Raw genomic sequence first — 20,681 nt, 5'->3', positions numbered from 1 at the left:
ATGTGTTTATATTAACTTCAGCTTGGAGAATCTGCATTCTCCACTGGCAACTGTTACAAGAAGTGTTAGAAGTATGTGCAGAGCAACAAAAGCATTTGGAAAGAGGGTGGTCATCTTATTTGTGAACCTATATTTCAGAACAGCCTTTGGAGTTGATCCTGCTGAAATGTATCTTGAAAGGGCTTTCAGTTCATCACCTAAATCACTTGCATCAATATTATGCATGTCATCATGTGTCACTGTCTCTAGTGCCCTGCATTGCTGGTGTAGGTCTTCAGGTACAGTGAGGAGTTTTGGAATATCATACAACATCCCAAATATGCTGCTGTGTTCCTTGAGCTTTATGAAACGTTCAACTGACTGTATTGCACAGTCTAGCACCTGGTTAAAGAATTCAACTTTGAATTGTTGTTTGGGGGTCTCTTATGGGATTATCCCGTGCCTCGTAATCAAAATGTCTTCTTCTTCGGTGACTCTTGTATTCTTGAATGGGTGGGAAAATAGCTTCAGTGTGAAGTTCCTCTGTCAACTTCTGTGCACTCTTCAGAACGTTTTGAAATCCCTCATCTGATGGGTAAGACTGTAGGTATGACTTTGCTTTGTCCAGTTGTTCCATTGCTCCAGATATATCAAGGACAACACCTTGGATTCTCTTGCTTACAACATTTATTTCAAACAGTATGTCATGCTACAATACTAAGCCACACAGAAATTTGAAGTTATGTATGTTTCTGGTGATTCCATTTCCCTCTGCCACTGTTCTGCCCTGAACAGTTCCTGTTATAGCATTATCCTCATAATGGCAACTATGGCATCATCTATCTTCCCAAGTTGGTGTTTGATAGGCTTTATCGCCTCCACTCGACTTTCCCCACTGTGTGGCACTCAGTGGTTTCGGTGTCAGAGAGGGTGTTCCCAGATGTTGCTTCAAAATTTGCCATCGATGAGTTGATGCAGAGAAAAATACATAGATGCTTTGAATTACATTAAAAAATTCAGCAGCCTCACTAGAAGCTGATGCTGCAACACTGAACACCAATTTCAATTAATGAGAACTGCATGGGACAAAAAAAGCTTGAGGGTTTAACTCTCAGATCCGTGTCTGCACTCCTCTGTTCTTTGCTCTCATGTTGGCACCATTATTGTAGCCCTGACCTCTCATGTCAGCTATCGCAATTCCTGTATCTTCCAGCTTTTTAAGAAGCACATTTGTCATACCAGCTCCTGTAGTTTCACCAATGTCAATAAATTCTAGAAAATGCTCTGACAGTCACCATTGCAGAGACATTTTGACTACGTTCTGTTGTTGTTACAAAACACACCATTAAAGTAATTTGTTCCACATGGCAGATGTCAGGTGTGCAGTCCAGAACAACAGAGTAATATCTTCAGATCTGCCACAATCTTCTGTTTGACTTTTGTTGCCAGTAACTATATGATCTCATTTTGAATTGTTTTTCCAAGGTAGTGGTGTGTGTACATTTCTGGGGTGGTGACTTTTCTTAGATGCTCCTGGAGTACGGCATCAAACTCAGCCATCAGCTCCACAATTTTAAGGAAGTTTCCATTGTTTGGCACATCCAGCTGATCTGAAGTGCCACACAGAGCTAGGTTTTGGGTAGCAAGCATTCTCACAATGGCAATGAGCCTTTTCAGTCCATTTTGCCAGTAAAGAGACTCTGATGCAATCTTCTCTTGATGCTGATCATCTATGGTGGCCTTTAACCTTAGTCTCATCTCAAGCTCTTTCCACCTATGGAATGCTCTCTGGTGATTTCCTGCCTTCTCATGGCATGCCAGATTTCTAGCCAGATTTTTCCAGTCCTTTGTTCCTGTAGAATCCAATGTGGCTGGAACATTAGACTGGAAGAGTTTGCAACAAAAATAGTATGCAGCATTCTGGGTTTTTGAGTACATAAGCCATGGCCTCCCCACTTTGTCACCATTGGGGATTTCACGCCAGTAATGTGTTGGATGGAAACTTCTATTTTCATTGTCTTTGGGGAACAAAGTTTTTCACTTGCTGTGGCCCATGCAGTACAAGGAAGTCCCTCAGGCTACTGCTCAAGTGGGTCCACAGTCCTGGATCATCTCAACTTAAAGAACTAAACTCAGCAGCAGCTTTTTCTTGCGCCTCTACCACACTCTTCTCTGATCTACACTTTTCTTCAGGAACGTGCATGGTTACATCCATTTGAGAGGGAGATATGGATGCCGCAGTCGCTGCCAGGTCACCTGCACTCTGACTAACTGGAAGATCAGGCATCTCCTCACCACTCACATCCTCACTGGGGCCGGAAGGCTCACTGTGAACATTTGTGTCTATGTATCTCAGGAGTGCTCTTTCCTGCTTAGATAGAAAAGCTTCCTTTGCTTTCTTTCTTTTTCCGAATGCTGCCCCAGAGGGGAGTTTTCTTCTTTCACTCATGACTGCTGTTCTGTGCCAGCTATAGTGGCTCTCAACACTCAATTGAAGGGGACAAATAAGCAGGCTGGTAGCAGGGCTTTAGTGAGGGAAGATATCAGCCTCTTAAGGGCCTAACTAGCTCTTACTAGTTCAGTTGACTGCCTGTTCTCCTCAAGTGGGTTCAGAGAAGCAACAGGAAACAGGAAGCTCCCTGAGAAGCTGGTGTTAATCAGTCCAGGCTCCTGGGGGTGCTAATGACTATTAGGGACTATTTAGAAAAGCTGGACGTGCACAAGTCCATGGGGCCGGACGAATTGCATCCGAGAGTGCTGAGGGAATTGGCGGCTGTGATTGCAGAGCCCTTGGCCATTATCTTTGAAAACTCATGGCGAACGGGGGAAGTCCCGGATGACTGGAAAAAGGCTAATGTAGTGCCCATCTTTAAAAAAGGGAAGAAGGAGGATCCTGGGAACTACAGGCCAGTCAGCCTCACCTCAGTCCCTGGAAAAATCATGGAGCAGGTCCTCAAAGAATCAATCCTGAAGCACTTAGAGGAGAGGAAAGTGATCAGGAACAGTCAGCATGGATTCACCAAGGGAAGGTCATGCCTGACTAATCTAATCGCCTTTTATGATGAGATTACTGGTTCTGTGGATGAAGGGAAAGCAGTGGATGTATTGTTTCTTGACTTTAGCAAAGCTTTTGACACGGTCTCCCACAGCATTCTTGTCAGCAAGTTAAGGAAGTATGGGCTGGATGAATGCACTATAAGGTGGGTAGAAAGCTGGCTAGATTGTCGGGCTCAACGGGTAGTGATCAATGGCTCCATGTCTAGTTGGCAGCCGGTGTCAAGTGGAGTGCCCCAGGGGTCGGTCCTGGGGCCCGTTTTGTTCAATATCTTCATAAATGATCTGGAGGATGGTGTGGATTGCACTCTCAGCAAATTTGCGGATGATACTAAACTGGGAGGAGTGGTAGATACGCTGGAGGGGAGGGATAGGATACAGAAGGACCTAGACAAATTGGAGGATTGGGCCAAAAGAAATCTGATGAGGTTCAATAAGGATAAGTGCAGGGTCCTGCACTTAGGATGGAAGAATCCAATGCACCGCTACAGACTAGGGACCGAATGGCTAGGCAGCAGTTCTGCAGAAAAGGACCTAGGGGTGACAGTGGACGAGAAGCTGGATATGAGTCAGCAGTGTGCCCTTGTTGCCAAGAAGGCCAATGGCATTTTGGGATGTATAAGTAGGGGCATAGCGAGCAGATCGAGGGACGTGATCGTTCCCCTCTATTCGACACTGGTGAGGCCTCATCTGGAGTACTGTGTCCAGTTTTGGGCCCCACACTACAAGAAGGATGTGGATAAATTGGAAAGAGTCCAGCGAAGGGCAACAAAAATGATTAGGGGTCTAGAGCACATGACTTATGAGGAGAGGCTGAGGGAGCTGGGATTGTTTAGTCTGCAGAAGAGAAGAATGAGGGGGGATTTGATAGCTGCTTTCAACTACCTGAAAGGGGGTTCCAAAGAGGATGGCTCTAGACTGTTCTCAATGGTAGCAGATGACAGAACGAGGAGTAATGGTCTCAAGTTGCAATGGGGGAGGTTTAGATTGGATATTAGGAAAAACTTTTTCACTAAGAGGGTGGTGAAACACTGGAATGCGTTACCTAGGGAGGTGGTAGAATCTCCTTCCTTAGAGGTTTTTAAGGTCAGGCTTGACAAAGCCCTGGCTGGGATGATTTAACTGGGACTTGGTCCTGCTTTGAGCAGGGGGTTGGACTAGATGACCTTCTGGGGTCCCTTCCAACCCTGATATTCTATGATTCTATGATTCTATGAGGTACATAAGAGGCTCCTCCTCATCTCTCTCCCTGCAGCTCCTGCTGCTTTCTGTTATTCCCTCTCACCTTTTCTCCTGCCTGCCTGTTATGTCTCTTGTGCCCTCCTTCCTCCAGCACAGCATTCCACCATCTCTGTGCATCTACAGCAGAGAGAATACACATGCACCAGCAGCAGATACAATTTTCTACACTCTGGGTCCTAGTGGAGCCCGCCCTGCCACCCCTTAGTCTGGCACCTGAGGCGGCCTCCTCAGTTCACCTCATGGTAAGGCCAGCCCTGACTCTTTCATAGCAGGGTATCCCTTACGTGTAAAAACCAAATTCCAGGCCACATAGTGCTATCACTTATTAAGCACAACTTCACTTTTTTTTTTAAATGACCATGCCTGTTTATTTTGGTTTATAAAAGATACCCTCCATTTCATCATTCCATGCAGTCAATGGGAATTTAATGTTAAAAACGAAAAGTATCAAGATACAGTGTAAAGAGAGTCTCTCTCTGCAGTCTCCCTTTAATACAGGCCACAACCTCCTAATCCTTGCAGTGTACCCCACCTTGGGGGCCTGCTTACTTTGTTTACAGGTGGGGGGGGAAACAAAAGTTCAGATTCAACACAAAATAAGGCCCTTCCTGGGATCAATAAAAAAGCAGAAGTGTTCATGGCACCACCTTACTTCAGGGGTACTTACTTTGTTGGAGTCCTTAGAGCTGGGTAGCCAAGCCAGTCTTTCCCTATCAGGGTTGCCCCAGAGGTCTCTGGACTCCTCACAGAGCTGGGGGAGTTTCTTGCATGATGGTTACTCCTGCTGCACAGGAGCCACTCCTTTCTCAGGGCTTCCTCCCTTGCTGACTGCAGCTCCCTCCTTTTTAAAGCCCTGCTCCTTACCATGCATGATTGCCAGGGCTGGAAAGGTGAGGCTACTTTAGCACACAAAGCCTCCCAAGCCCCCTCCCTTTCAGTGCGGGGTTTATACACCCCGTCACATACGGCTCATATTTTAACCAACTTGGGAGCAGAATAACAGGCAACTCCTTCTTCCCGTTTTGACTTGTTTCTTTTCCTCCCCCCCTAAAAAATCCTATCCCAATATGGGATTTGCAAACTCTCCACAGCCTAGTAAGTTTTCAAGGTGCACAGAAAATGCTGGAAGAGGTAACATAACAGGGTTATATCATTTAAATGACAAGTATCTAATGGCGTTCTTGCTTTAAGTATGCTAAAATCTGAGCTATGTGGGAGACGAGTGATGTGAATAGACTCTGTGTTTTTGTATGTTGGCTGGATTTAATAAAGAAAAAAGCATTCTAATAAACTGATCTCTGCTATAGCTATTGCTTTAAATTACCCATGAGGAACAATAAGATGTTAAACAGACATCTTTCTTGCTTTTCAAAGCACTGTTCACCCTGAAGATCGAACTAACTGTACTAAAAGTCTGTGGGGCCTGCTTTTCAGAACAGGAATCTCAAAGATATAACATTAAAAAGGAGTTTCTACAGAGTCCTAAGGAATTAGGAAAGGAAGAGATGCTGAGCAGTTATAAATACATTTTTCTTCCTCCTCCAAAAGCACAAGATGGTGTTTAGGGAGATCATCATTAAAAGTCACCTATGGAATTCTCAAAACAATTTTCTCAGATTTCAGTGTTTAGGGCCTGATTGAACTCCCAGTCAAGCCAATTTGAATCTTTCCACTGATTTGAATGGGAGTTGGATCAGGCCTTTACTGAGTGATAGATAGTATGGATGGTTTTGGGGTGGGTGGGGGACGAAAACCTTCCTATCACCCTGGCCTTCTTTCTAGAAACAAACCTTTTAAGGTTCTGTAAAGACTGCAGACTTTTTTTTTTTCCAACAGTAACTGGAATATAGAGGAAATAGAGAGAAAAAATCAGATTTCATTTAAAGAGGTGTAAATTTAGAGTAACTATTGACATCAGTATAATTACTCCAGACCATAATTGACAGCTGAATTTGTCTGTGGGAATTTCTCAGGAGATTTTCAGATTTCTTATTTTGCTGATCAAGGGTCTGATTCCCCTTTTGCTTACATCAGTGTAACTCCATTGACTTCAGTGGAGCTACACTACTTTATATCTGTATTACTGAGAAGAGAAGCAGGTCCTAATCCAGGGGAGATAGCCATTAAACTGCCTGACTTTTTTGATTTCTTATCAAAACAGAACCCGAACATTGGGCCATGTTGTGTGTTGGTAGCCTACAATGAGGGCAGAGCAAAGTCAGCCTTTTCCAGACAAAGGGTAGGCACAATCTGTCCTCTTCTAGTTTGCGCATCACTATCAGGTACATGTCATTGTGTAGATGCTACCATTTAACTCACCATACATTATGGAAGCTTCATTATTAGCAAACCATCTAAATAGTTTTCAGCGTGTTTATATTAGTGATTTGTGCCCAGAGAGCTAGGCTAATACTGTACACCCACTCAGCAGAAAGATGGACCAACCCGACTTGATTGAGCTTTGTCACCATTTGTACAGAACACATCATCTCGCAAAGAGAGAAACTATTGCAAGTTACTACTGGAGCTTGCATTTAAATGAAGGAAAGTGAAATTTCAAAAATAGTAAAATTTTTGAGGAAATCATCTAAATAAATTAATAAACAAACACCCTGCTGACAGTGGGTTGGCCTTTCATTAGAGAAGAGTTTATTTGTATTTCAGGCTCTTGACAAACCTTCAGGGCCTGAGTCTGCTCCCACTGTAGTAATCTGTGGTCCCGATCTTGCAGCCTTTGCTCATGTGAGTAGTTCCAGTTGAAGTGTACTCATGAGACTTAGAAGTGCAAGATCAGGGACAGTGTTAGACAGAGGGTCTGCCCATTATCAGAAACTAAAATCTTGTTCTACATGTAAACAATGGCTAATCAGCTACTGGCCCCAATCAATAACTTTTCTGATTTTTCTCTTTTGTTCATGATGGAAGTTAAAGCAGGAAACATGAATAAAGTGTATAAGACTCACAGGCTTTTCATTCAATAAATATAATGGGCCAAATTCTGTACTGACTGATCCCACATGAGTGGATTGATAGTCCTTGTGAAAGATGGATGAATCCTATGAGGTAAAATGCAGTACTGACTTAGGCTATCCAGTTCCATTGCAATCAGTGGGATTGTGCAGGTCTGATTCATCTTTCACACCTTTGTAAAGTAGGAGTAGCTCCAGTGAAATAGTTGGAATTACACTGAGGTAAAATTGACATAGAGAGCAGAATCAATCTCGCTACATGTGTAAATATGTCTTAAAGAATGTTTACATTCTGGAAAGTGAATTAGGTGCAAATATATCTGTGTGCTGCTTTTTTGGTGGTATGACATGCAATAGCTAAGCTTTCTGTTCTACAAAAAGAATTGGAATTCTTCCTACGTGGCTGTAAAACTTTTTTTTTTCAAATCAGCCCCCAGATGTTTTTTGTTTGAAAATTATAGTCTGTTGAGAAGTTATATCTTTCTGGTATTGTACTTAATTTTTCCTTGGGAAAAATAGGAAGTGGTGCTCTTAGAAGTCTATCGGAGATCATTTTACAGTCTGATGCTGCTCTATTTGTAGTTATGGAGAAGGCAGGCTAGAAAGGAGTAGAGAAGGAAATTCCCAACATAGTTCTCAGTACAGGGCTTGTACCTTTTTTTGCATGGAAAGCCACTGTGAGAAGAGCAGAAGGATTTCTTTGTCAATTCAACCTTCTAATTAAGCTGTTTGATTGTGATGCAATACATGGAGAATATATGTTTAAATTTAATTTCAGCTGATTAATGGAAAGTTTGTTAAAGTTATCTATAATAATTATATACTGTCTATTGTAATGATAGAAATCAGAGGTGAGTTAGATTCTGAAAAGCAGCAGAAGCAAAGAAGCAGCATTAATGCGAATGGGAACGGTTTATTTGATGAGTAAGGCCTCATGCAGGTGTAGGCTTAGAGCCCAGGGGGAATTTAATGATTTACAGCATGTCAGCATCTGCAGACAGACAGGAAGTAAATGGATTGTATATAAGTGTTCGCTCCAATGTTGGCTGACTTTTCGTTAGGCAGACTGCACCAGTTAGCAGCCAATACAAGCACAGATTTGATTTCTTAGTTTTCTGGGTATTAACTTACCTTGCAGCAGTGTGATTAGCTTGTAATTTGTAGTGAAAAATGCAAGGGCCAATATATACACTTATGCCCTTTGCCTATATGACTTTAAGTTCTATGATAATGTTAGTCTTTAATACTTGGTATATTTTTGGTACAGAACTTTAGTGGCTGGGTCATCAGCTGATGTAAATCAGCATAGTTCTGGATCTGGCCCTAGGGTTTTATATTACACAATACAATATGTATTTTCGCTAAAAAATTGGTTTGATGTGAAAACCTATATTTAGCATGGTGGTCTTTAGCTAAAAGGAACTTATCATATAAAAAGATATTTTCTTTTCTTGTTCAGTTCAAAAAGAAAAAGATGGGGTGTAGTTCAGTGGTTAGTTCTGTGAAGTAGGCATCAGGATTCTGGGATTCTGTCTTAACTCTGCTACTCACTCCTTATATGACATTGGCCAAGTAACTTACAACCAAACTTGTAAAAGTAGTCACTGATTTTGGGTGCCTCCATTTTTTGAGTGCCAAACTTGAGACACTTTAAGATTTTCAGGAATTCACTTAAATTGGAACAGTGAATACTGCGCAGTTTTTAAAAAACAACAACAAACCCCACAGATTCAAAGTTGGACTCCCAAAAATTGAGGTGCACCAAATCAGTGCCCACTCTTGAAAAAATGTGGCCTGAATCTATCTCCATTTACCCATCTGTAAACTGGGCATAATACCTATTACAGCGGGTTATGCTCAGGTTTAACAGATTAATTTTTTCTCATATAGATTTATTGTGAAAACTATTTAAGTTTTCATAATTCCTAGAAAAAGTCTGAGAGAATGATGAAATGTGAAGTAGATGTTCTCTGAACTGAACTCTCATATTAAACAATTTTGGGATGTGTCTATCACATACTGTGGCAGGGCAGGGGTATAAACCCCTTGGATGCCCTGCTAAAGGGGTGGCTCCTCCTGCTTCCTGGCAGAGCAGCCGGGTGCGGGGGCCCAGACACTCAGCAAGGAGCTCAGCTGCAGACCCTAACGAGGGCAGACTCAGGGGAATCAGCTGAGCCAAGTGGAACCAGCTGGGCTGGTGCCTGGGAGGAGATATAAGCCCGGGGAAAGGCTCAGTGAGGAGGCCAGCCAGGAGAGAAGCCAGAAGACCCAGTGTGGGGATTGGTGTTGGAGGAATTGGGGCTGCACTAAGCACTGTAAATAAAGAGACATGGGTGAAACACCTGGAAGAGGCATTGGGACCCTTTCTTTGACCAGCCTGAGCACAGGGACAAGAGGGTGAGAACGTGTGCGCACTCTGTGGCACATACCAAATACCATATCACATATTTATAGATGTTTCTCTAACAAGCTGAAAACTAAGTCCATTTGTTGTAAATTTGATTAAATCAGAGATGCTATTTTAATTCCATACCGCATATTTATGATACTGATAGTAGCTACAATAGTATATCATGTACTTATCTCTTCATTAGTGTGTTTAGCAATTCTGTGTTGCACAGCTGTATATGTATGAAGTTTATGCATCATGATCTATTAAAATATGAAAGCACTGGTAATTTGTTTGCATGTTTTCAAAAGGTTTGGTGTGGAACCTCCTGGGTTAATAAAGCTGGAGAAAGAGATTGAACAAGAGGAAATACTTTCAGCTCCTCTTCCGTCTCCTTCACCCTCCCCAACAAAGTCTCCAGGGAAAAAGAGCACAGGAAAACTGTTGGATGATGCTGTAAGTGTGCTTGGGCAAGCCTTCTTATCATGAGATATCGACAAAAAATAGACTAACATCTTCCTGACACATTCTGACATACACAGGACATAAGGGCCTGAGTTTGGCATCTCACCACATTTAGAGGTCTAATGACAAGATTTGCAAGAGTCTACAATTAATATCACTTGTGACCACAAATATTTGCAGTTTGGAAAATTTTAGTGGATAATGGAAATCTTCAATTTGGCCCATCTTTGCAGTGCTGAAGTTCTTACTGAGGTCCAGGTCTGGCTGTCATTATTTTTATTTTATTTCATTTTTTTAAACTAGTTGTTGACTGAACTCTCATTTGCTGTTTTTTCTGAGGAAAGACTGAGTCAGGACTGTGAGATTTGTCCCTTACTGACTTGTACATATTTCTAACAAAACACTTCTGAGTTATTTGAACCTCTTTTTATGCTCTCGGTCTGCATGTCTTTTCTAGCATAAAACAAGTTCAAAATAGATTTTTTTCCCTCACTATTACCAGGGAAAATACCTTACTTTACAATCCATTAAGCTCTTTACACGATACTATAGTGATCATTTCTCAGTTACGCTCCACAAGAGGGGTTCACTTTGAAACAGCTGGAATCAGCTGAAAGAGACATTTTGAGGCAATGAAGAGGTTAACTAGGAAATTACGAATATATTCTATAAAAAGAAACAGTTACTATAGTAACTGCTATATCACATGGTAGATGTGCCACCTGGGAGTTACAAAGCGCTTCTTGAAAAACCTATGTGCCACTTTTGTGTTACAATGAGCAGATGGAATCTAATGTTCATTCTTTTAATGAAAAATGTATTTTTAAAATGTAAATAGGTTACATTTAACTTTTATATTTTGTGTCATCTTTAACTATGCAAACCCACTCATTGTTTCTCTCGGAGGATTGTGGAGAATGCGGGTATGTTTAGAATGGAAGAGATGACTGTATATCTCAGGGGAACAGAGAAGAGAGTATGAAGGCTGTCTCCAGCCATCTTCTTTAATTTAAAATGCAGTAGGGATAGAAAGGGTTGAATTTATCCAGTTAAATTCCTGATCCTCACTGTCCCCACGCTATAAACTAATGGCAGCACTCATACAAAGCAGACACAAAAAAATAAAACAGGGTTTAATTTTGCCCTCCACTTCCATATTTGATTTTTAAATTCCAGTCAATAATACTTCTATGCGCCTCAGGCCAGTGGGGTTGTGGAGGCAGCAATGGCAAATGCAACAGTAAGGGCTCAGTTATCCTCTGGTTTGTACCAGATTTACAGTGGTATAAATCAATTGGCTTTGATTCTCCCCAACACTGAGCTGCTCTGTGCTACTTACCCAGAACAAAGCAACCCTAAAGGTGGCAGACCCAGCTACTGGAGGACTCCCGCTGCTCAGGTGAATCCTTGGCAGCATAGAGTTATCATAATAGGCCCTACACCACCTTTCTGCTGGCTTCTAGTATAAGGAGTGTCGCCAGAGGGCATGGCTGGCATGTATCTATGTACAGGCGATCCCTTCCTGTTAGACCCTGGGGCCATGGGCAAGCTAATTTGGGGAGCATTTAGACGATCACTCTGGTATGCAGTCCCAAGATCCGAGGACATATATGTCCAGATATACCTTTTGCAGCTCCTGCAACCTACATTCGGTATGACCCATTGACTTCAGTAGAGTTACTCCTGTTTTAAGCGGATGGTAGAGGTCCTGAATATCTTAAGATTGGTTTGATATTCAACATCCTAGACCTAATACTCTTGATGCCAGTGTGAATGAGAGGAGAATTTCCATTGGAGTCACTGGAATTATTCTGGTGTTAAAACAAATAAGTGACCGAAAATCAAGCCCAATGACCATTTTTAATGTGTTTAGTGCAAGTATAATTTCAAGCTATGAAGTAAGTTTCACGACAATATTACTGCACATTTTTGAGTGAGGGTGGAATAATTCCCAGCAATTATTCCACAAGGGAAAAGGCCTGGTCAGATGGGAGCATTGGATCATTTTCGCAATAAGGTGGAAAGCCCTCAAATTAGGTGATAGAGGGTAAGTCAATTTTAAAAGTTCCTCTTCCTGCCCATCAGCTGACAAGATCAATTACAGAAAAATGTTAGTTAACTTGTTCACTTTTTACATCTATCCATATCCCCAATCACCTCCAACAGAAAGAAAGTTCCTTTGACGTGTTGAAATTTTCCCTCAAGTATAAAACCTAAATCCTAAAACCTCCTACTCTGTATAACAGATCTCTTCCTGTATTTTTGTCAGACAACCAAAATACCTAACAGAGCCCCAGTACATGACCCTGGCCTTCTTCCTGTCTAAGAAAGTGTTACTCAAACTTTCATCAGTAAGTTATTCTAGCAGCTTTCTTTCTGTTCTCAGTCTTTTTATGGGGTCTTAGTTTACAGATTGGAGCTGAAAAGGTCTGCTGAGTGTTATGTGAAGTGGACAAAACCTTTGGAAAGTGCGTCCTGCATTTTGTTTCATTTGACATCAATACATTAGGTCAGCTTTCATCCAAGAGAAGGACAGTATGTGGAAATGATTGCCTTCATGCACTTGTCAGTGTTGTTTCTTAGTGGAAGTGCTACTTGAATGTCAAATTAGAGTTCACTCAACCAGATCTGCTCGTTGACATTGATGGTTATGCTACTTTAAGATCACCTAAAAGTTCAGAATATACATCTACTAAATATTAATGTCACTGGTTTCACATTCAAGGCTGAATTCTCAGTTGGAGCTGAAGTTTGGCTGATGTAAATGAGGAATAGGGCAAAAGTAACTTTCAACAGCCCTTGTTCATCCCTGATCCCTGGGCTTTGGGGTCCATTTTTTACACCAGTAACTTAGAGAATCCTCAAGGCAACTCTAAATTACACCTGCCGATAACAGCTCCCAATTGACTAATGCAACATCAGGCAACCACGAGAGTGCAGCAGCACATCATCTACCTCAGCCATGTCCCTGCACTGGTGAACATCTCAGAGCTGAGGCTAGGGGGAACATAAATGGCACCTTTCTCCCTGCAACTCTTCTGAATGGCACTGAGTTTAGCTTGGGTTCTGGCTCATGATCAGTGAGCATAGTGTTTTACCCAGGTGTAAACGGATATGCAAGGTGAAGATTGTGGGAAATCAGGTCCTCTATCTCTGAGATAAAGCAGTGTTAATTTTATTAGTAGGGAAGCCCTGCTGGAGAAATTACTGGGCAGCTTCCTTTTTGTGTATCAGATATACTCAGGACTTCAATACTTGGACTTCCTTTACTTTTCATCTGAGACTTGTAGGTGGATTTTAATTGTAAATCTACCCTCCAAAAATCAGTAGAGTTCAATTCCATTCACATACCATCAACTTCAGACTGACAAAACTTTGGGCTAAGTTGATCACTCAGTTATGTAGTGCAATTCCATAGCAAACTGTGTGTCTGAGAGCGTCACCGGCCTCTACTTTATCGTTCCACACCTGGGAATTCCCTTCTGACTTGGGAATCCCCAGAACCTTGGATTTCACAGATGCTTTAAAAAACTGCTGCTGTATTTATTTTTCATTTTAATATTTTTAATGTTACCATTTTATGTAATTGAAAATACATGTAGATTTCAAGAAGAAATTATGGCCCAATCCTTGGGCCCATCTGAACTCTGCCCATGACCCAAAGGGAGGACACATCATCTGTGTTGTCATTACTGGGTGATGACAGAAGATGCTGATGCAAAAAATCCTTCTGCAGATATTTTAAGATCTATAGGGTCTGTCTTGTGGGTCCCCAAGCTATGTCAGAAACACTGCAGAATGAGAAAAAAACAGTGGCCCTGAAAAAGCTGTGATCACTGATTCGCGCCCCCCCCTTCACATGGCTTAACGTAAGAAGAGAGCCTGTGTTGCTAATAGCTGAATGCTATATGAGGTTTATTACGATTTGATTCAAGGCTTTACCTGTACCAGAAGTGCCAAATCCTGAAGTCTTCATTCAGTTTTTACTCATTCTTAATTCAGCAAAAAACGCATTGAATACACTGGGATTGTTCCCTATGGACCACATAGAAATTTAGTATAGATTTCATGATTTTGCCTATTAGTAGCAGCGATGGTATTGAAATCAATGTCTTAAAAAGTCACTCAATGCCATACTATTAAAAACATTAGAGTTGAGGGAAAAAAGAAGTAAGACAATTTCAGCAATAGTGCCTTAATTAAAAGCCTGAAGAGGTGTTAGGAAGTCATTTGTCATGATGACAGAGAATAAATCAAGGGCATGACATTATGTTAACTACCCTTTTGAACAGTTTGCTGCAGGTACACTCTGTTAAAGAGATACAATAATAACTTGTTTTTCAGGTCAAACACATTTCTGAAGATCCTCCTTGTAAATGCCCCAATAAATTCTGTGTGGAGCGTCTTTCACAAGGACGGTACAGAGTTGGAGAGAAGATCCTCTTTATTAGGGTAAAAAGTTTTCATTTTTCATGTTATGCAATGTTCCTTTTGGGGATCACTGATATCTGCCCTCTGACAGCACCATTTTTTAATGCTTGGGCTGCTTCTTTCCAGGTTAAAATGGCACCACTGGTTAATGGAAGAAAATATTTTCTTTCTGACAAGTACAGATTCTCATCCACAGCACAATCGGGGAGATATAGTCCACAGGAGGGTGCAGGGGAAGGGGAAAGGGGTAGTTGGGTTGGAGAATTAATAACATGGTAGAGTCTTCTACTTCTAGGTCATTGATTCCATGCTGGCCATGATAAATGGTGACGAAGAATCTTCACAAATAGAGATGATGGTTTCTTATTTCCTGTTGGAATTGTATTCTTGTCGGAAAAGCCATCATCCCACTTTGTGTTAATTGGTACCCTTCTTGACAGTCTCAGGAGAGAGATCAAAGACTGAATGAGAGTCTAAATTACTCTCCCATCCCTCCGTCCCATGGCTGACGTACATTGGTAGGGTAGCATGGGCAAAATTGCACTACTACAGGCACCTTTCACAGGGAGTACGTTAACTCACGTACCACAGAATCGTATTGGTAATACACATAGAATTCTATCTAGTTGAGCTGCCCCCAAAAGGCACAATTTTGCAGTCATTCTGAAATCTTAATCTTTTGTATATTTGCTTATTTTAGTAATTTGAAAATACCCAAATTATTGATTTTATATAGGCCAAGATCCAGTCTGTCATTATGCCCCCGCCCTCCCCCAACATACATTTGTGCTAGACACAAGTAGTAGCTAGACAAAATTGCAACTCAACTCCTCTTCTCATTGGAGCAAATGGACTGTGCTATCTCTACTCCACCAGGGGTACGTGGCTTTGCTCTTGCACAGCTGGGGATTTAGGGCCTGATTCAAAATCAGTAGAAGTCACTGGGAGTCTTTTTAGACAAATGAAGTCAATTGGAATCTTAGCTTTTGAACCTGCAAGTAATATTTATTCCCTCACATTCTCAGTCCTGCATTCCTTGAGGTCCCAGTTCAGCAAAACACTAAAGGATATGCTTAACTCTAAGAAGATTCTTAAGTCCCATTGAAGTCAAGTGCATACTTAAGGGCTTTGCTAAATTGGAATGGACTTAAGCATGTGATTAAAGTTAAGCACACATTTAAGTGCATTGCTGAATAGGAGCCTGAAAACCCTTAATGAATTCAAAAGGAGTTCTGAGTCTACGCAAAATGAAAGATTGGGCTACAGATGGACTCTGCAAAGGAATTTTAATGTGATAAAGAAAGGAATTTATGTTTTATTGCCTCTGAAACTTCCTTTTAACTCTACAATATATTTAGGGCACTAAAACGATTACTTTTTAATCAGTTTGTGCAAAAGTTAATGTTAATCAGCCAAAGGCCATAGCTGTGAATTTATGCACATAACGGATGGGGTTTTATAATTCACATTTCTAGTTTAATTTTTGTCCTCTATTACATTTCACAGTATCAAGTTTCACAAGTCACTGTTGTTCCCATTAAAAACACATTTTTAACAGTGGAAAATGAGTAACTATAGTTTTTCAGCTGTACTTTGAAAATAGCCTTGTATAAAACTGGTGCTTTTTAGCCAGCTTGCACTTTTGATTTCTTCCTTTATTTTTAGTCTTAAATCACAAATCTTAAACCATTCTTAACCCTCTCTTTTTGATAAACTGTAAGTTTTCCTTCCAAAATTTTGTGTCACAAATTCCCCACTGCTGGCTTCTCTGTTATACAATTCATTCCAAGTCAGTGTTCCATTCCAAGTGTGCAAACAAAACACCCCTTTCATATCACGCTTCTGCATTCCAGGTAGAATTGTGCCAAAAAAATCTAACTATGATATGGATTAGACATCAAACTACAGTATTAGGGCCAGATCCTGCTCTATTAATGTCATTGGAAATTTTGCCATTGACTTCAGTGGAAGTAGGCTTGAGCTGCTTGATCCATAGTTAGTGTACTTCAAAAATAAAGTACATTATAGTTTGGTTGCACTAGACTCTGTCTCATTATGGAGCGTTCCACTGGGTTATAGTAATTCTTCACCAGCTTGTTTTAACCCTTCAAGCTATGGATTTTTCACATATACATTAATACATGCATTAGGCTTTTCTTTTGAACCCTTTATAAACTTCCTTACATATAGTAGAAATGCAGGTAGAGAGATGCTTAACTGGCATTTAATTTCAGTGGTCATTTGGCACCATCTCCTGATGTTGCTGGGGATAATTTTTCCTTCTGTCTCATCTGTTCCATTTATGACATAGGTTGTTTCCCTGGACACTGCCATCAACTGTCCCCTTGCATATAAAGTAACTGACTAAAGGATTTGGATGAAATTTCTAGATTAGTTTGGTTCAGCAACAGTATTATCTGGATTTATGGCTCTTCAATTAGAGCCCAGTGGAAGAAATTCCACTGACTTCAATGGGACAAGGGTTAGGGTCTTATATGGTGAAACTGTTTACTGATGGCTTGGCTTTTGGACTGGAATCTGTGGCTCTGGGGCAGTTCACCTCAGAGTAGGGACCTCAAGGCTTTCCCTTTTGTGGACAAAATCAAACTTTGAAATACTGAAATCCTCTGCAGACCAGAACTACCTTTCTGCACACAGTGGAGAGCTGCTCTGCTGGGCTTGATTTATGCTGTGGAGATGCCTGAAGTTATAGAATATAGCTCTTAACTGGCTCTTTGTTTTGCGCTGCCATCCTGGATCTACTTTTCACTGACTTGCATCAGATACTAGGGTAACATTTTCAAAAGTGCTTAAGTGACTTAAGAAATTTAATGGGAGCTAGGCACTAAGTCACTTAGGTGTTTTCATAAATTCCACTAGGTGCCTATCTGCATCTTTAGACACCAGAATACCTTTGTAAATCTGGCCTCACTGTCCAAGTCACTTTAAAAAATGGGACTTAGGCTTTTAAGTCACTTAAGCACTTTTGAAAATTTTACCCATGGGCTAAAGTTCACCCGCTCCTGTAAGTTGGCTGAGTGTACCTCTACTTGTCACTTTTGCCTGCCCACTTTTAGATGTCACCCACCTCTGGGGGCACCTAGACACCATTGTGTGTGAAACTTGTGAAGTAAGAAGATAGGCTATGTCTATATTTAGGGTGGTGTGTACAGTGCAGGCACTACATGTGAAAGGCAGACTACATCCACACTTGTCACTGCAGTGTGTAGCTATATGCCACACTGAAAGGTTGGGCAGTGGGGAAAGGCTTTGGTGGGGGAGGTGGTGGGACATTACACTGCTACAAATAGCAGTGGTAGACATGAAAAGCATTTATTTGGCATTTAGTGGGCTGCATAGGGTATATACTCTACTTGCTTAACCCATACCTTACAGTTCACACTGGTATTTATAGCCATGCTAGCTGGGAGTGTAGTGTCTGTACTCTACACTCCACCGTATATGTAGATGTAACCATAGATCATGTCTGAGAACTTATATAGCACTTTGGTTTAATGGTACTACTATTATTGCTTGGTCATGGTAGAATTACATTATGGCCACATTAATACCGTTGTGTTCATTACAAATGCAATTATACTGTAACTACAGTAGATGAGTTCATGATTATGGTACACAAAAAGAAAATGCTAATGAGTATTTAATGAAGTTATCCCTCTGCAATAAATTCCTCTTCCGTTCTGGATCCACAACTTTTTTAACAGACAAATTAAGAATACTTCCCTTATTTCATTTCTGTAAGGATTTATGCTGCTATTTTAAAAGCAAGTTACAACCCCACTGTGACAAAGTTCCTCCTCTGCCTTGGTGGGTCCTGCACTTATTGGCAGATTTGCTCACCTCAGAGGTTCATGGCAGCCCTCAGTTTGGCCACTTCTGGGGCTCAAATCTGCCATTCACACAGTTAGCCTCATCACTGACCAGCATGGGGAAAAGGAAGAAGAACAATCCCCACATTCTCTGCTGATCCACCTAGTGGATCGGGGAACAGGCTAGAGACCTTCCCTTCTGGTGGAACCCACAGTCCAGGTCAACTCCTCCGGTATCAAATAGGGAGTTGGGGGGATGGAGGGATGGGGGGAACCCGGGCCCGCCCTCTACTCCGGGTTCCAGCCCAGGGCCCTGTGGATTGCAGCTGTCTACAGTGGCTCCTGTAACAGCTTCATTACAGCTACAACTCCCTGGGCTACTTCCCCAGGGCCTCCTCCCAACACCTTCTTTATTCTCACCACAGGACCTTCCTCCTGATGTCTGATAACGCTTGTACTCCTCAGTCCTCCAGCAGTACGTCCTCTCACTCCCAGCTCCTTACACATACCTCATTAACTGGAGTGAGAGCCTTTTTAAACCAGGTGTCCTGATTAGCCTTAATTAATTTTAGAAAGTTCCTGAGTGTTCTGGAATAGTCCCTGTTATTTTACCCAGGGAAAAGGGACCTGCTTAACCTGGAACTAATGTATCTACCTTCGACCACTCTTTTGTAGCCATCGGGCCTGACCCTGTCACATCACCAATAAAAAACAAACCTAGCAGAACACAACCCTCATGTGCAATTTACCCAAAATTAATATTTGTCAGCCTGGAATATTTATCACAGAAAAAATTCTCTTTGGAATAAAAAAGAAAACAAAAATACAATGAACCCAATCCTTCACAAGAATAATCTTCTCTCAAGTGAGTTGTTCCACTGAAACAAACAGGACTACTTTCCTCAGTGAATATTACTCTCAGGAGCAAGGATTTATAGGATCAGGCATTAAATCTGTTTTTTTGGTATTCAGCAGAGTGTATTTACATGTGATATAGAAAGAGAGCAAAATGTGTAACAAACAATATTAAAGCAAAATGAAAATCTTTATTTAAAAATACAACAAGGACCTGTCTGACAATATAGTATAGCTAAGGTTTGTTTCCCCATTCCAGTTTCCTTGAGATTGGAAATTAACAGATTGGATTTCAGACCCTGCTTAAACTGAGCATGCCTTCCATGAAGTGAACATGAAAGCTTAAACACTGAAAACACTTGTATTTTAAATGAGAATTGCATCTTCTCTTTATTTTGTTTTTCCTTAATTCACTTATGTGGTGTTTGCCTGCTAGGCTGGAATAGATAACTGTAAAGGCTGCTTAAATGCTGGTAATAGAAGCTGCATTTTATAATAATGCATGCTAATTACTTGAATTAAAATAAATGATGGTATCCAATTTAATAAGGTATAAATCTGATCCTTTGGTTTAGAGTTAACACTCCCATATGTATATACCATGTACAGGAAACCACTTGCACATTAGCTCTGGGACTAGAGGGAGTAGATGACCTGTTGAGGTCCCTTCCAGCTGTACATTTCTATGATTTTGCTCATTGTGTCCCATTCCCACCACTGTGTCACTAAGTGGTTTTGTGACACTCAGCTGTTCCTTAATATCCTCAATCCTTCAGCTATAGTATTTAAACTGACAAAACATTTTTTTAAAATAAATGGAATAATGAGATTATAACAGAAACATGATGAAAATTTTAAAATTTCACTAAAAGAAACCTTTCATAACTTGCCTTTTTAGATTTTGTTAGCATTAATTTGTTCAGGCCTGAGGTACTAAACCTCTCAATTTCCACTGAGGTCAATAACACTTCAGAGTGCTCATCTCTTCATAGAAAATACAATAGAATCTCAGAGTTACAAACACCTCAGAAATGGAGGATGTTCATAACTCTGAACAAAACGTTGTGATTGTTTTTTCAAAAGTTTACAACTGAACATTGACTTAATACAGCTTTGAAACTTTACTATACAGAAGGAATAGTTTCCTTCATTGTTTTAGTAGTTTACTTTTGTTAATGCTAACAAAATCTAAAAAGACAAGTTGTGAAAGGTTACTTTTAGTGAAATTTTAAAATTTTCCTCATGTTTCTGTTATAATCTCATTATTCCATTTATTTAAAAAACGTTTTGTCAGTTTAAATACTATAGCTGTACTGTATTTGCTTTTTTGTGTCTCTCTTCTGTTGCCTGATTGCATACTTGCGGTTCCAAATGAGGTGTGTGGTTGACTGGTCAGTTCATAACTCTGGTGTTCATAATTCTGAGGTTCTAATTTACTAAACGGATCTTTAATCTAGTGGAGAAAGG

At 40.8% G+C, this 20,681-nt stretch overlaps 1 protein-coding gene across 7 annotated transcripts in view; it reads left to right on the top strand.

Annotated features, from left to right (window-relative positions):
• Nucleotides 1-20,681, top strand: part of GAS2 (growth arrest specific 2) — a 156,904-nt gene that overhangs the window by 96,588 nt on the left and 39,635 nt on the right. For all 7 annotated transcript variants that reach the window (XM_043549147.1, XM_043549150.1, XM_043549149.1 and 4 more), the window contains 2 exons: nucleotides 9,945-10,089; nucleotides 14,443-14,550. In XM_043549147.1, the coding sequence (XP_043405082.1) occupies nucleotides 9,945-10,089; nucleotides 14,443-14,550 (253 nt within the window). The remainder of the gene's footprint in view (nucleotides 1-9,944; nucleotides 10,090-14,442; nucleotides 14,551-20,681) is intronic.

The sequence above is a fragment of the Chelonia mydas genome, chromosome 6, assembly GCF_015237465.2.
Source record: "Chelonia mydas isolate rCheMyd1 chromosome 6, rCheMyd1.pri.v2, whole genome shotgun sequence".
NCBI lineage: Eukaryota > Metazoa > Chordata > Testudines > Cheloniidae > Chelonia > Chelonia mydas.
The sequence above is the reverse complement of the archived record's forward strand: the minus strand, read 5'-3'. Positions and strand labels throughout refer to the sequence as shown.